This window comes from Notolepis coatsorum (assembly GCF_963971535.1).
Source record: "Notolepis coatsorum genome assembly, chromosome: 3".
Classification (NCBI taxonomy): Eukaryota; Metazoa; Chordata; class Actinopteri; order Aulopiformes; family Paralepididae; genus Notolepis; species Notolepis coatsorum.
The window spans coordinates 55,177,080-55,193,198 of NC_140167.1; the positions used below are offsets into that span (position 1 = coordinate 55,177,080).

The window sequence follows — 16,119 nt, forward strand, 5'->3', positions numbered from 1 at the left end:
CGGGTCCGTCGCCCTCCCGTGACGTCCCTAATAGGGGGGCTACCCTCCATTAGGGGGGGTCGGGGGGGCTCGGCCCTCCCTGTTCTGATGGTTTTGGGGGGCTGTCAGCGGGGTGTATTTGTCAGCCAAGTGGCTCCGCTTGGCCTCCCTTGTGCAGTAGTGATGCCAAGCTAAGCCACTAACGATACAGAACGTTAGGTTATGACTATAACCAAGTTCTGTTAGTTAGGGGCGATGCTTGGCATCAGACGGCCGCTGCAGCCCTTGTCCTCACCTTGTGGTGAAAGCTTGGGAAGGAGGAGAGCAGGTGACCACACACCTGCTTATGAAGGTAAGCTGATGAGGGGTGTGGTCAGACTAATACTGGTATTAGAGGTACATTTGTGGTTTATTCAGTACGCGTGCACGTACGCGAGATAGTGCAGTAGTGATGCCAAGCATCGCCCCTAACTAACAGAACTTGGTTATAGTCATAACCTAACGCTATCTCTATTGTATGGTCACCACTGTGTCCCAAACTGACAAATAGTTGGTATTACAGCATTTACATTTACATTTAGTCATTTATCTGATGCTTTTATCCAAAACTACTTACAAGTTCTGTACGATATGTGATCAGGGGGAATACAACTGTCAGCTGTGTAACAATATTCATCAGAGTGTTGCATGTTATAGTGTAGGTTAGTTTATTAGGACAAATGCATGACTGTAAGTTAGTTAGTTCTATCAGTCCATATAGGTTAGAATAATAGAATGTTTTATTATCCTTAGCCATTATGAGTAGGTCTGAGGTTACACTGGACTTGGAATCTAATCCGTAAATTTTTAGTACCTGGTTTAAATTGTGTTCATGTGAACACATCCATTGTGTGAACTAAAATATGCTATGAGTATATGGTTCTACAATACAATACTTGTAGATGTACATGTTACAAAAATATAAACCATTTGTATTTGAACAATGTAAATATGTCAGAGTTTTACTCTAACTCTGTAGATCCCTTAAACTGTTAACACTTTAACTGCCGGAAGACGTGTTTAGGCGTCATTCCCCGCCATGCTCAAGTTGCCGAAGACGCCGTAACTCGTCTTTGATATCAATATTTCAAAAATCTGTGATCGGATTCATATTTCCCATCCGCTGGCCTGAGACCCACCAAAAAGCCCCACTGAACCCTCTAGCGGTTCAAGAGCGCCATCTGGTGGCCGATCGGCGCAATCGCCTAACAGGAAGTTACTTGGACGATGTGCTGTTCTCCCATATTACTTCCGGGCACTCGGTAAAGGTCCCGGCACTCTAGCTCGTCACAATACATAGCGATCCGTTGCCAATAACTCGATAAACAACATGATTTGGACGTATATACCATTATACAACCTGGAAATAGACCGGGTATTCTAACATCCCATAATAGGAAAATGTATACTCCACGCTCATCGCCCAACGCCGCGAGGAAGATACGGTAAGATTCAGCGTTATTTTTCAATGTCTTCTATACTAACTGATCTGATGAACATTTGACCCACATTAGAGGAATGGTATAACGCTGCCCACGGAATTATAAACGCCCCCTCGCCCATCCGGTCAACATCAGATGACGTGTAGTAACTTCCAGAAGTCCGGATTTTTTTATATTGCGCCGATTGCTATCAAACTGTATTTGATCATCAATATAATGCATTTGGGGCTATAAATCACGTTCTGGAGAAAGCTGCAGAAAGAGATGAAAACATACTTATACTTTAGATCATATTTTAGTATGAATATGTGAATGAAAAAGTTTAACGTTCATACACCCTGAACAATACATATAGGACATTGAATGGGCCCTAATAATGGCAATTTAGCAATAGAATTTAAAAAGTTATAGCTCTGCAAAGAAGGGGAACTTCTCCATAGACAAATAGAGCTGGCAACCTATGGTATATCATGAATTTAGCCTTAGGCAATCAAAGTGTTAATCTTCTAGCCACCATGGGGGTGTTTTAACACCTAAGGGGGCCCCAATTCACACACCCCCCACACACACACAGACCCTCACAGACACATATTTTCTGAAGATTATATTTTCAGCACACTCACGTATAACTTTTATACCTAATCATATCTTTAACTGTAATAATTAATGTGTACAATAATACATAACACGGTAATGCAACCTTTTTTTAAAATAATCTATTTTAAATTAAATGTTTCACCGAAACCTAATTACTACGACACCTAGGGGGGTGGTTGTAATCAGCCCCTCACCCCCACCCTTGACACGCACCCATCTAGGAGAACCTAGCCTCCATGCATATAACTTAAACACAACCCTTACCCCCTAATGGCTTACCCCCGGGTCAGCACCGCTGACATACATACATACATACATACATACATACATACATACATACATACATACATACATAGATAAATACATACATACATACATACATACATACATACATACATACATACATACATACACACATACATACATACATACATACATACATACATACATACATACATACATACATACATACATACTTAGTCTGGTTAGTTAGAACCCCTGTTTACAAGTTATCACTCTTTTTCAAACAACATCAGCCTATTATTCACTTACATTGTATTTTCTTTTATTTACACATATATTTTCTGAACACAAGTGTCTAAAGATTATGACATTCTCCAAGAATCAAAATTATAGACACATTACATCAATATAACAAAAATAATCACACACACACACATTTGAATCCATCCTGTCTTCCTCAGAAAGGGGAAGTCAGACTTACAAGGTCGTAAATCTATTGACATTGACAGAAGCTTTCAGGTTTCCTCAGAAAGGGGAAGTCAGACAAAGTCGTAAATCAATACATACCCCAGCTTGACAGAAGTTTTCGACTTGCTGATTTGCTGAGCTCCTCCATTTCTCCCGCCTCCTAAAGCCACCCCTCAAGTCGTAAATCAATACTTACCAGGGTTCTGACAGAAGTTTTAGACTTCCTGATTCGCTGAGCTCATCCTCCTCCTTCTGTGACAGTCATAGCGAAGGGGGCTGTCACTGCGAGGGGTCCCAGTTTGACAGAGAGATATTCAGTCTACTTTGACAGTTCTATTTTGACAGCCAAACAGATCGGAAACACACAGGTTTCTACAATACATTTCTTTTTAAGAAAAACACAATTGTTTAAACAAACTCTTCCATGGGGCATTCTCCATGAAACTAAAATATAGACACATTGTATCACTAGGGAAACCCAAGAAAACACACACACACACAAATTTATTCTGAAACTTTATTTTGAAAAAATTCTGAAACCCTCCCCTTATAACCCCTCCCAAAACCGGATGTCCCTCCCCTCCGAAACCGGAAGTCCCGCCTCCTTGAACCCATCGACCAATCAGAAAGGGGGCGTGGCTACAAGAGTGATTACCAGAGTTTATACTAGAGTTTATACTAGAGTGTCTACTAGAGTGTCTACCAGAGTGTCTACTAGAGTGTCTACTAGAGTGTCTACAAGAGTGATTACCAGAGTGTCTACTAGAGTGTCTACTAGAGTGTCTACTAGCGTGTCTACTAGAGTGTCTACTAGAGTGTCTACTAGCGTGTCTACTAGAGTGTCTACTAGAGTATCTACTAGCGTGTCTACTAGAGTGATTACCAGAGTGACTACTAGAGTGTCTACAAGAGTGATTACCAGAGTGTCTACTAGAGTGATTACCAGAGTGTCTACTAGAGTGATTACCAGAGTGTCTACTAGAGTGATTACCAGAGTGATTACCAGAGTGTCTACTAGAGTGTCTACTAGAGTGTCTACTAGCGTGTCTACCAGAGTGTCTACTAAAGTGATTACCAGAGTGATTACCAGAGTGTATACTAGAGTGTATACTAGAGTGTATACTAGAGTGTCTACTAGAGTGTCTACTAGAGTGACTACTAGAGTGACTACTAGAGTGTCTACTAGAGTGACTACTAGAGTGATTACCAGAGTGTCTACCAGAGTGTCTACCAGAGTGTCTACAAGAGTGTCTACCAGAGTGTCTACCAGAGTGTCTACTAGAGTGTACTAGAGTGTCTACTATAGTGTCTACTAGAGTGTCTACCAGAGTGACTACTAGAGTGTCTACTAGAGTGACTACTAGAGTGTCTACTAGAGTGTCTACCAGAGTGTCTACTAGAGTGACTACTAGAGTGTCTACTAGAGTGTCTACTAGAGTGTCTACCAGAGTGACTACCAGAGTGACTACCAGAGTGTCTACCAGAGTGTCTACCAGAGTGTCTACCAGAGTGACTACCAGAGTGTCTACTAGAGTGTCTACTAGAGTGTCTACAAGAGTGATTATCAGAGTGACTACTAGAGTGTCTACTATTCCAGGGCATCCCTACATACGATAAAGACTTTTCTGGTCCTGTCTTTTTTGCTACAATGATGACAAAAGTGCTTGCTTTCAAAATAATGTTTATTTAAGAAACCGGGAAACACATTTGTGTGTATATGCAGGCTATATAATGCATTATTAACAGGTTTTTCAGGTCTAAATGGCTTAGTACTGTTGACATTACACTGCTTGTAGTAGTAAATCAAATAGCATATTCTTTAAATAAAATTACAGAAAATTATCACTAAAGTGCTATCTGTTGCAGCTGCACTGTTCTCCATAAAAATAGCATATTTGGATAAGTGTGACCATTTCACAGAAAAGGATCACCAAGTTACCATTTCTCAAAAAATATAAATAAATACAGAAAATAAGCACTCGTTCACTCATAGCGCTTTTAAACCGCCCGGGCTCCGGTTCAAGCTCCAGCTCCGTTCTGAACCCTCTGAACCATGGTGCTCTCTGGCGAACCACCCCGCGTTTACACCCATTTAAGCAGAACCAACATTCTACCGTCTCCGTCATCAACGGGGGCGTTACTCAGGTAAAAATAATGCGTGGAGAGCGAGCCTCAGCGCGAGAGGCCACACACAAAAGCACACACGCACACACACGCTGTATACGTTTGAAATGAATCGTTCCAGCAAAGTATGCTTCTATTATTCGAATGACTTGTTTTAATGGGTATCATGTAGTAAGTCCTACTGTAGAACATGACATAATAGCATGATATCTGATTTATTAACACTATGCCGTCCGAGAACGAGTAAATGCGTTGTGGACCAGAGCCACGAGTATATACGTGACGAGTTGTTATTGTTTTATTCCATATTTATAACGCTTCTTAGGTACCCGATCCACTACCAGCATCTTTTCACATATTTGATTTTCGAAACATGCAGTACCGGCCATACCCGCTTAGGGGCGCCATCGCTCCACTGCAGTATCATTATGTGAATTTAAAAAAAAATAAAAAAGTACAGTTCTGTGGGCGGATCATAGTTCCTTGATCCCAGCCGAACATCCTCTATCTTGGATCAGCTTGGCGAGTGGTTTTTTCAGCGTGGAATAATGGGATTTATGATTAGCCAATGTGCATATCGATCTACCAGAATCCGATGACTGGTGAGGAAATGCTGCCGGCGATCACATGGCCTGACGGTAGGATAATATTACCCCAAATTACAGCTGGATTGGACATTGTTTTATAACGTAACGTGATCGGTCAATGAAAATGCTATATTGAACGCACACTATTGCGGATCAATAATAGTAATCGGCGTTCCCCGCCGCCCCCATTTCATCCATAGATGCTCTGTAATAGTCCGGATGCTACGCAGTTTGTTTTATTTCATGCGTATATATACAGCAGAAATGGCGTTTGATATAACGGTGCCAACGTTTAGCCTATTATCTAGCTTCCTGCAGAAAAGCCTAGACGAAAAGTGCGTTATACCTTATATTCACGACGCTATAAAATGACAACCAACCGATGGATTTTTATTTTCTTTAAGCCATTATGAAGGCACGGTTTATGCACTCAAGTGACAATGAGAATGGACAGATAGCAATACTATAAATGATATATAAAGCTCTTAGAAAGTACATCGGTTTGTTTACTTTCTGCTGTCCTCTGAGGCCTAAATCGCCGGGCCACGCCGGTCGTCATAGTGTTAATGCCAAATAATGGACAATCCACTCTGGTGTCCCAAAAAGGACAATAACACCACCTTATGCATACTGCACCTTATGTGAATACTGTGATACTGTGAATACTGTATATTTCAGTTGGTTAGATAGTCAATTATATTGACTTATTTGTTTACACTGCTTGTGTTGTTTTTACTACCTGTGTACCCCCCCCCCCCCCCCATGCTGCTATGATGCCCCAAGGCAGGGGTGTACAGTGCGACATATATATCGCACGTGCTACAGCAACAGCGGTCTGTGCGATAGATGGATTTACTTCAATAGCACTGGTGCGATAGGGATTCGGTTCATATAGATACTCTTATTTTGAAAATCCTGTAGCGGGTCTCATTTCTGCCCACGCGCAGCTCCAGCTAGGCTCCGAAAGCTAGCAACGTTCAGGTGCATATGATACTCTTATTTTGAAAAAACTCTTGTGACAACTCGACGAGTCATATCCGCGCTTCTGCAAGCAGAGCAGCGCGTTGGTCGGTTGGTGCGCACTGCTGCGTTAACACAGCAGTGCGCCTACACGTCCCGAAATAAGTCTGTGGTGTTTTTTTTTTCTCGCAACGGGTCAAATGCATCTACATGCTTTGCACCGTCGCCATTCCTTTATGCGCACATCGCCCGAAATTAACGTTTATGTACCATTACAATCACTACAACGTTAGCAAGCTAACAAGCTAATCCTGATCAGAGGCAGAGCCAGCAGACAGTGTGGACTGGGGAAAGGGAAATGGGGGGGCACTCTCTCCCCTTCCCTGTGTGTGTGTGTGTGTGCGTGCGTTTGGAAAGACGATGAAGTCACTAGTCAGGACTCAGGACAGGAGTATATTATAGTAAACTGAGGATGGACAGATAATGTTGATATTCAAATAAACAAGTTTCGAGAGGAGTGGAAGTTTGAAGACAGACTAGACTACAATATGATGCGGGGGTGGTGAGTTGAAACAGTGTGTGTGAATGAATGAAAACTTTATTTAACAGATTGCAGAATGGGTACAATACAGTACGGCTCAATACACACAATTGTTAAGGGGATGCAGACCAGAGAAAGACGTTTGTCTTGTTTACATCAGGGTCCCCCATTGTGTGTGTGTGAGTGTGTGTCCCAACCGACCCCACTTCTATGTTTCAATAAATTATTTGCATTTAAAACTATTAACACTGACTCATTCCTTCAGTCCACTCAAAATTATGCTAATATTCCTTATGTTGTTTATGATATTAATTGAAAATAGCATATGAGAGTATCATAGTAATAATAACACATGGCGATATACTAAATGACAGCCAAACATGGCACTGCAACTAAATAACACAAATACAATAGGCACATTTGTGACTGTTACAAATATAACACGTTTTATACTTGTGCTACAAGATTTTGGCCTGTGCTACAAAACTATCAACCTCTGTAGCACCAGTGCTATGTGCAAAAAAAGTTAACGTACAGCCCTGCCCCAAGGGGATCCCCAAGGGGATCAATAAAGGAATATGTTATCTTATCAACCAGAGTGGATAAATGAATTAACGTTACAGAAAAAAAATAAGTATCCAAGAGATTCGAACTGGGGACCATATGGTCCACAGGCAGGGCACTAACCAGCTGAGCTAAACGAGCCGTCATGAATTGCTACTGACTAATCCATCATTTACACTTTTCAAGTGCCAATTGCGGTCGTCGTCCATTATTTGGAATTAATAAATCAGATATCATGCGTGTGTGCTTTTGTGTGTGCGCTCTCGCGCTGACTCGTTAAGCCTTTCCCTACGCATATTCATTTCTGGAGCATTTCTTTATCCACTCTGGTTGGATGGTGTATTGTACTCGCAAATCGCTTCCTGTTGAATGAATCGGTTGAGTGCAATGCCGACTCTCTACTTTCCCCGTCTTCACAGCCTAGAATATGACACAGACACGCCCACTGATGATGTCACGGTTCGCGAGGAAAAACCAACTATTTTCCGGTGCCAGCTGAGCAGCGATTTGTCACGTTCTGAACCAATTAATCCCGGTCTGAACGCGCCGGCCGGTGCAAGATTACATTCGGGAACCGGCTCCAGCAAGGAGCCTGGACGGTGTAAAAGGGCTATCTGTGGACATTTCTAGCTCAATGCGAGGTCTGCTGCTGCTGGCTAATAATACGGTCAATACATGGGGAGATCTTTGACAAGGCAACACGCATGTCATCCTCAAGGCTCAAAAGCCAGCTTCACACAGATATGTGGTGCTGAATGGTATCAACACCTCAACTGCTGCATCATGAGATACATGGTACTCAGCACCACACTCTGAAACGAGCTCTCCAGGTGGTATCAGATGAGATTTCAATGAGTTCTTCCAAGAGTTTGGATGGAGATGTGTCAGGAAGCTTTGTCTCAGTGTTGTCTGTAAAGTTTTTTTTAATCCAGAGTAATTTGGTGATTCTTTTCTGTGTTTTATTAAATAATGATTTTCAGATTTTGAGAAATGGTCAAACTTATCCAAATATGGTATTTTCATGGAAAACAGTGCAGCTGCAACAGGTAGCACTTTAGTGATAATTTTCTGTAATCCAAAAAGAATTTAAAGAATTTATTTATTATTATTATTATTATAATTTTTTAAATCTCAATGCACCCCTGGCAGCTCTCTGAGGCACCCTAGGGTGCCGCGGCACCCCTGTTGAGAACCGCTGCTCTGATGGCCACTCTGATGGCCACTCTAGTAGATACTCTAGTAAACACTCTGATGGCCACTCTAGTAGACACTCTAGTAAACACTCTGATGGCCACTCTGGTAATCACTCTTGTAGTCACTATAGTAGACACTCTGGTAGACACTCTGTTAGACACTCTGGTAGACACTCTGGTAGACACTCTAGTAGACACTCTGGTAGACACTATAGTAGACACTCTGTTAGACACTCTGGTAGACACTCTAGTAGACACTCTGGTAGACACTATAGTAGACACTCTGGTAGACACTCTAGTAGACACTCAGGTAGACACTCTGGTAGACACTCTGTTAGACACTCTGGTAAACACTATAGTAGACACTCTGGTAGACACTCTAGTACAGTGGTTCCCAACCTTTTTCCCCCCAGGGACCCCCAAACATCTCTGATGAAATTCGCGGACCCCCTCCTAATAAGATACCATAAAATACTTTTTTTGTTTTCATTTTAATAACAAACTGCTTATACACAGGCATATGCATCACAATTAGACCCACTATGCTTCTTTGACTTGTGCCTTCAATCAACAAATCTCATCTTGCACCATATGCATTTCAAAATGTTTGGCCAATATTCAAATGCTGTATTCATCCTCTCAAATCAGGCCCTAATGGTGAACGGTTTGCATTTATGGAACAAATCAATGCAACAAATTAAACTAAATATGAGACAGGAAATTCCAATCAGTAGCAGAGAGAATCTGTCCTAGCTGGGTTTAATACTTTTTTTTGTCATTTTAATAACAAACTGCTTATACACAGGCATATGCATCACAATTAGACCCACTATGCTTCTTTAACTTGTGCCTTCAATCAACAAATCTCATCTTGCACCATATGCATTTCAAAATGTTTGGCCAATATTCAAATCCTGTATTCATCCTCTCAAATCAGTCCCTAATGGTGAACGGTTTGCATTTATGGAACAAATCAATGCAACAAATTAAACTAAATATGAGACAGGAAATTCCAATCAAATCTAATCTTGCACCATATGTAGACACTCTGTTAGACACTCTGGTAGACACTATAGTAGACACTCTAGTAGACACTCTGGTAGACACTCTAGTAGACACTCTAGTAGACACTCTGGTAGACACTCTGGTAGACACTCTGTTAGACACTCTAGTAGACACTCTGGTAGACACTCTGGTAGACACTCTGTTAGACACTCTGGTAGACACTCTGTTAGACACTCTGGTAGACACTCTAGTAGACACTCTGTTAGACACTCTGGTAGACACTCTGTTAGACACTCTGGTAGACACTCTGTTAGACACTCTGGTAGACACTCTAGTAGACACTCTGGTAGACACTCTGTTAGACACTCTGGTAGACATCTGGTAGGGCTGGACAGTATGGTCTAACATTTATATCACGGTATAATTTGAAGCATAGACGGTAACGGTATATATCACGGTATATTCATCTTAAAATGTCTATATAAATGCTTCTGAAGGGGTAAAACACTGGCAGCTATTACTGTACTCTTGTATTACTAGGACATATTTCACATAGTACAGAGGTATTTTAAGTACATTTATTGTGCAAAACTGCAATAGAAAAATGCAAAACCTTTCTCAAGTTACTTCCATCTCTAAAAAACACTTTTTTTCATGAAATACAATTAAATCAAGCAGCACAAAGTGAAAATAAAAATGAATGCAGGACAGAGGGTTTCTTTCCCTCAAACAACTCAAACACAATAAAACTCCAACATAACTTAACTTTAGTGTACATGTTTGACAATGTAGAGAGAGAGCGAGAGAGCGTGATGTAATAGGTTTGAGTTTGATGTTTGAGCGTCCTAAGTTGCCGTAGTTGATGATGTCACACCAGGATATCATTGTCAACACACAGAGTTGGAAACGAGCAGCCCGATGGATAAAGCGATATAAAGAAACGAATAGCCAATAAATGTGAAGTTATCTTTGAACCTCTGTTGTCAAGCCTCGTCAATATACCCCCCCCCCCCCCCCTCTGGTAGACACTCTGGTGGACACAGTGGCTCAGGAGGTCAAGCACTCTGAAGGTTACCGGCTCCACCATCGGTGTGTGAATGGGTGAATGTGAGGCATAAGTTGTAAAGCTCTTTATAAATATAATAATACGATTTACTCTACTAGTAACCCTGGATAGACTTGATTGACACTCACTGACACACATGTACAGATTTCAGTGAATTGGCCCAATCAGTGATCCAAACATAAACAACCATAATTACCATCAAAAATATGAGATGAACGAGAATAATGGAGACACGTTTTCTAGCTGATTGACTGGAGTATAACAGATCTATAATCTGATTTACAATGGGTTATCAAAGTGTCCAAATAGAGTATAACAGATCTATAATCTGATTTACAATGGCTTATCAAAGTGTCCAAATAGAGTATAACAGATCTAGAATCTGATTTACAATGGGTTAACAAAGTGTCCAAATAGAGTATAACAGATCTAGAATCCGATTTACAATGGGTTAACAAAGTGTCCAAATAGCGTATTTTCCATCTGCAGATCAAACGTCTTTGAGAATGTGAATATACCCCCAAACCAATATGGTCAAACAACAAATCACAGATTGTTATTTTTTTTGTGACCAGCTTTCTCAGAAATATGGAGTTCATATATGCGGAGAGGGAGGCGAGTACGAGACCTTCACCCTCGACTGCCCGCTCTTCAAGAAGAAGATCATCATGTGAGTACAGCGCCATATGTTTCGTTTTGTCTCGGAACAGAGTTCCCGTCTTATCGGCGTCTGGCTGGATTAACTACAGAGGGGCCGGGCTTGTTACGTTTTGCGTCTGCGAAGTGAACTCTCCCAAACGGTTTGTTTTGCTCCTCTGTGCAGCGATGCGGTGGAGACGGTGATCCACTCGCCAGACGCCTTCGCTCCGGTCGGCTACCTGCGCTTCACCGAGATGCATGCGGCTGACAAAGACGCCGTGAGTCGAAAGAAGCTCAGAAGGAGTGAACTGTTGATGCTGTTCAATGTTGAATCGATACGTTTTTGTGGCAAAAGTTAGAGCTGCCGCTTTTTGGGGGGAGCGATTATATTAAAGTCACTCTGAGGGCAAAACAAGTGCCCTTCGGTGCCTGATAACTTTGTGGATGTGAAGGGGGGGTGGGGGGGGGCACTGTAGGGCAGTGGGTTATCAACCTCCAGAGGGTCTCTCTCTCTCTCACACACACTCGTGCTCTCGGTCTCCCCCCTCCATCCCTAACTCTCTCTCTCTCCTCTAGCCCCACATGGCCTACTTTGACGTCCGCAATATTCACTGCTGCCTGAAACTAGGCCCAGCTTAATAAACATGTCTGCTCACATTAAGGCACTTTGCATTCAGGTAGCTGGCTAAGCGGACGCAGGCGGGGGTTTGGGGGGCGGGGGGGGGGGGATGCGTTGGGCTTGTAGAGGGAACAGTGATGGAATATTAGAAGCGGCTGAGCGGCGGTCCAGCGACAGAGAGATGGCGGCGCTTTAAACACCCCATTCTCATCCTAGGATGGTGTGCATTCCCTCTGAGATAACCGGGGTGTCGCGGGGGGAAGCCTTGGTTATCTGCGGGTTAATAGCGCTGGTTAAAAGTGTCTGTTGTAGTAAGATATCCACTAGTTGATAGTGGGGTTTCCTGGCTGTGTTGTGGTTGCAGAGTTGCCTGCTGTAAAAACGTCACATTGAGGGACCAGCCTGCTGGATACGCCATGTGTGTTTATGTGTATTTGTTCCTCTCAATGTCATGTTTGTATTTGTGTTTGTCTGTGTATGTGTCTGTCTGTCTGTGTATCTGCGTTATCCTGATGGGGGGGGGGGGGGGGGGGGCGTTCTTGGCGGGGGTTTGGGTTGTTATGGACAGAAAACATTCCCCGCAACCTCAGTGACCCTCCAGCCTCCCTCCCTCCAGCTATATATTTTCAACCCCCCCCCACACACCCCTGTAGCCCCCTCGCAGGTCGCTCGGGGAAGAGCAGGGAGATCCGGGGCCTGTGTGTGAGAGAGAGAAGGGGGGGACCAGGGGAGAACCCGCCCCGGCGCAGCAGTCTGAAGCTCTTCTCGTCAGCCTGACAGATCGGCGCTGACACCAGCACTAGAGGAAATGGCATCGGGGCTCAGGGGGTGGGGACAGACCGCCATCATTTGCCCTCCGTTAACGCTAGTCAAGCTATTTTTCCCCCCGTGCTGGCTAGGAGAGAGGGGGCTGAAGTATAATTAATTTGATTATCATATGGCCTAATGCAGCTGACAGCGGAGGAGCGTGGGGGGGGGGGTTGAGGGAAAATGAAATATGTATTTTAATGTATGACGCCTCAGCAGGATTTGGCAGGTAATATGCATGCCTTAGAGAATGCTAATGATTTGTTATTTAAAGACGAAGAACCACGCTGAGGCAACATATAAATAAACAGATAAATAAAACCGTCTCTTTTTCAAGAATAAATAAAGGTTTGAAATGAAAATATAAAACCCCTGTCTCCCCTGAAACCCAAAAACACGTCTCTCAAACGCAGCCAGTCGTGACTTCTGACTGACAGCCGGCATGATTGAATCTACAGTATCAGAAAAATACCAGTGCCGCCCCTTTCCATATTCGCCTAATTCATGAATATGTTAGCATGTTGTTTCATATTCATTCACCTTGAAGTTATTTGTGTCTCTGGGCCTTCGTCGTGAGAGACACACACACACACACACACACGCACGCACACACACACACACACTGATAGTTATGCTGCGTCTCTCCGTCTGGTTCCTCGGACGTGTTCTGTGGTGTTGGGTCTGATGTATTCCCTCTGGTGCCTTTATTGCAGCCTGCAGTGGCAGGAGCGTTGCCCCGTGGTAGTTGTTCTTGCCAGAACGCCATTGACGAGATGACTGAGGAGGCGGAATATGCTGATCAAGCTCCAGACAACCAGCTAGAATTTACATCAAATTGCGACCTTAGTTGTCAGCCGCACTATGGTGAGAAGTGTTTGTTGTGTGTTGAGATGTGTATGTATATAAATATATATATGTGTGTGTGTGTGTGTGTGTGTGTGTGTGTGTGTGTGTGTGTGTGTGTGTGTGTGTGTGTGTGTGTGTGTGTGTGTGTGTGTGTGTGTGTGTGTGTGTGTGTGTGTGTGTGTGTGTGTGTGCATGCAGGCGTACGTGCATGTGTGTTTCATGGGTATGTTGAGTTATTTGTGTGTGTGTGTGTGTGTGTGTGATGTATGTCTCCCTGTATCCGTGTCATGCAGTCAGTGTCGTGACGCCAGATCTCTTGAATGATTGTTTGACAAGGCCATTTCACTCCGACAACATATTTACGACAGCCTTCTTTGAATTCCTTTCCCCTTTTTCGCTCTGCGGTCCGTTCATGCATGAATTAGCTCACATCATGCATGAATTAGCGCTCGCTGCGGCCCGTAGACGCCGTTCTGTTACAGCGGGGAGGAGTGTAGTAAACCTTTTTCCTTTTTTATGTTCAGGAAGTCTAAATCCAGACGTTGAACTAGTAGTCTGTAGTCTTTTTCCCAATTCTTTCCCTTAAAGCTGATTCCTCTTGTTGTCGTCCCCCCCCCCTTCTTCCCCTCTCAGTGGCCCCTCCTTCCTGCTCTCCCAGAAGCACTAGGGGCTATCAGTGGATCTCCGGCATCAATGGGCATCAGAGCTCAGACCATGGGATCCATGGCCAAACCACGGCAGCTTTCACTCTGCTGCGAGGTACGGTACGAGAGAGGGAGAGAGAGAGAGAGAGATGGAGAGAGATGGAGAAAGAGAGAGAGATGGAGAGAGAGAGAGAGAAAGAGAGAGAGATACACGCTACACGGAACAAACTGGCATTACCAGACCTCAGATAACTCCCTTAAACATCTCAGAGCTCAGAGAAACACACGGTACTACTAGAAAATTCTATTTGGCCTCTCTCTCTCAAATCACAGAACCAAACGCTGCGCAGTAACACACACACACACACACACACACACACACACACACACACACACACACACACACACCCACACACCCTCTAACCCTAAATAATCCATGTTCTCTTCGATCAGATAAGAATTAGAGCTTTTACATGATCTGAAGGAGAAGGCTGGGGATTCCTTTGTCCAGAGGAGATATGAGATAGTGAGTGGAAACACACCCACTGTAGCACCGCTGCTAGCGTTATAAACCCCAAACAAAACAAACAGGGTCAACTTATTTGTCTCATAGGTAGGGATGCCCCGATCACATTTTTTGCCACCGATACCGATCACCGATCGTCGTGAGCCATATCGGCCGATACCGATCCGATACCGATCGTTTTTGATTAAAAAAAATAAAAAAATAATTTTATATAATTTTTTTTAATTTTTTTTTATAAAATATATATATTATATAATTAGACTTGTACTTGTATTATCTGCGAGACATCGCCACCACGCAACAAGCTCCACTGTCTGTGTGTACTCGAGTAGCCTCCAGCTACGGCCAGGATTCTCCGGAGCTGTAGCTGGACCCTATACTCGAGTAGCCTCAAGCTACGGCCAGGATTCTCCTGCGCTGCAGCTGGACCCTATTGGTATAACGTTACTGTGCTTTGGTCATATCACATTCAACATGACCTCAGCTCGAATACGCGTTGAATCAGTGTTATAAGACATTGATATCAGGAGCTATCTGTAGCTACTGCTAGCCGGATATATAACGTTAATACAACTATTTAGTTCAATGGGACATTTCGTTTTGAACAGTGAACTAACTTGCGCTAACGTGAGCTAACAGAGAGTATCATACACGTCTCTACTAGACTATTGCTGGAGCATTTGTTGATATCAGGAGCTATCAGTAGCTAGCCGGCTAGATACCGTTCGGTTAGACAATGCCTCATCATGTATTAAACTAAAAGTGAATAGTTGACTGGGTCATTTTGTAACGGTAGCTAACGTTAGCTCAGGGAGACGCCGTCCTCCCGTCCCACTAGACTAGACTAGACTAGACCCGTGTTTACATACGTGCAGGAGGGGCTGGAGGGAGGAGCAGACGCCGCACCACCCGGTGTCTGAGACAGAACTCAGCGAGTGAGATCGGTTTTGACGATCGGCGAAAATAAAGCATTATCACCGATCACCGATCGCATATTTATACTGATTATCGGCCGATAACGATCGGGGCATCCCTACTCATAGGTGCCTCCATCTTTCTACTTGTTGTGTGGGTAGAAGGTGGGTAAACACTGTTGAAGAGGTGGAGGAATTTATTTGTTCTTTATAAAAAGAAAATGCTCCTTTTATAGTTCAGAGGTGATGCCCTGAGTCAGAGACTCTGTCCGTCATTGGAAGGGCAAAGCAGACGCGCCACCACCACACAAAGACA

At 43.3% G+C, this 16,119-nt stretch overlaps 1 protein-coding gene across 1 annotated transcript in view; it reads left to right on the forward strand.

Moving 5' to 3' along the window:
- The window catches only part of dph6 (diphthamine biosynthesis 6), a 222,786-nt gene that overhangs the window by 102,854 nt on the left and 103,813 nt on the right, over positions 1–16,119 (forward strand). Inside the window, exons 7-10 of the mRNA XM_084311213.1 lie at positions 11,384–11,478; positions 11,632–11,725; positions 13,587–13,737; positions 14,353–14,478. Of these exons, the coding sequence (XP_084167339.1) occupies positions 11,384–11,478; positions 11,632–11,725; positions 13,587–13,737; positions 14,353–14,478 (466 nt within the window). The remainder of the gene's footprint in view (positions 1–11,383; positions 11,479–11,631; positions 11,726–13,586; positions 13,738–14,352; positions 14,479–16,119) is intronic.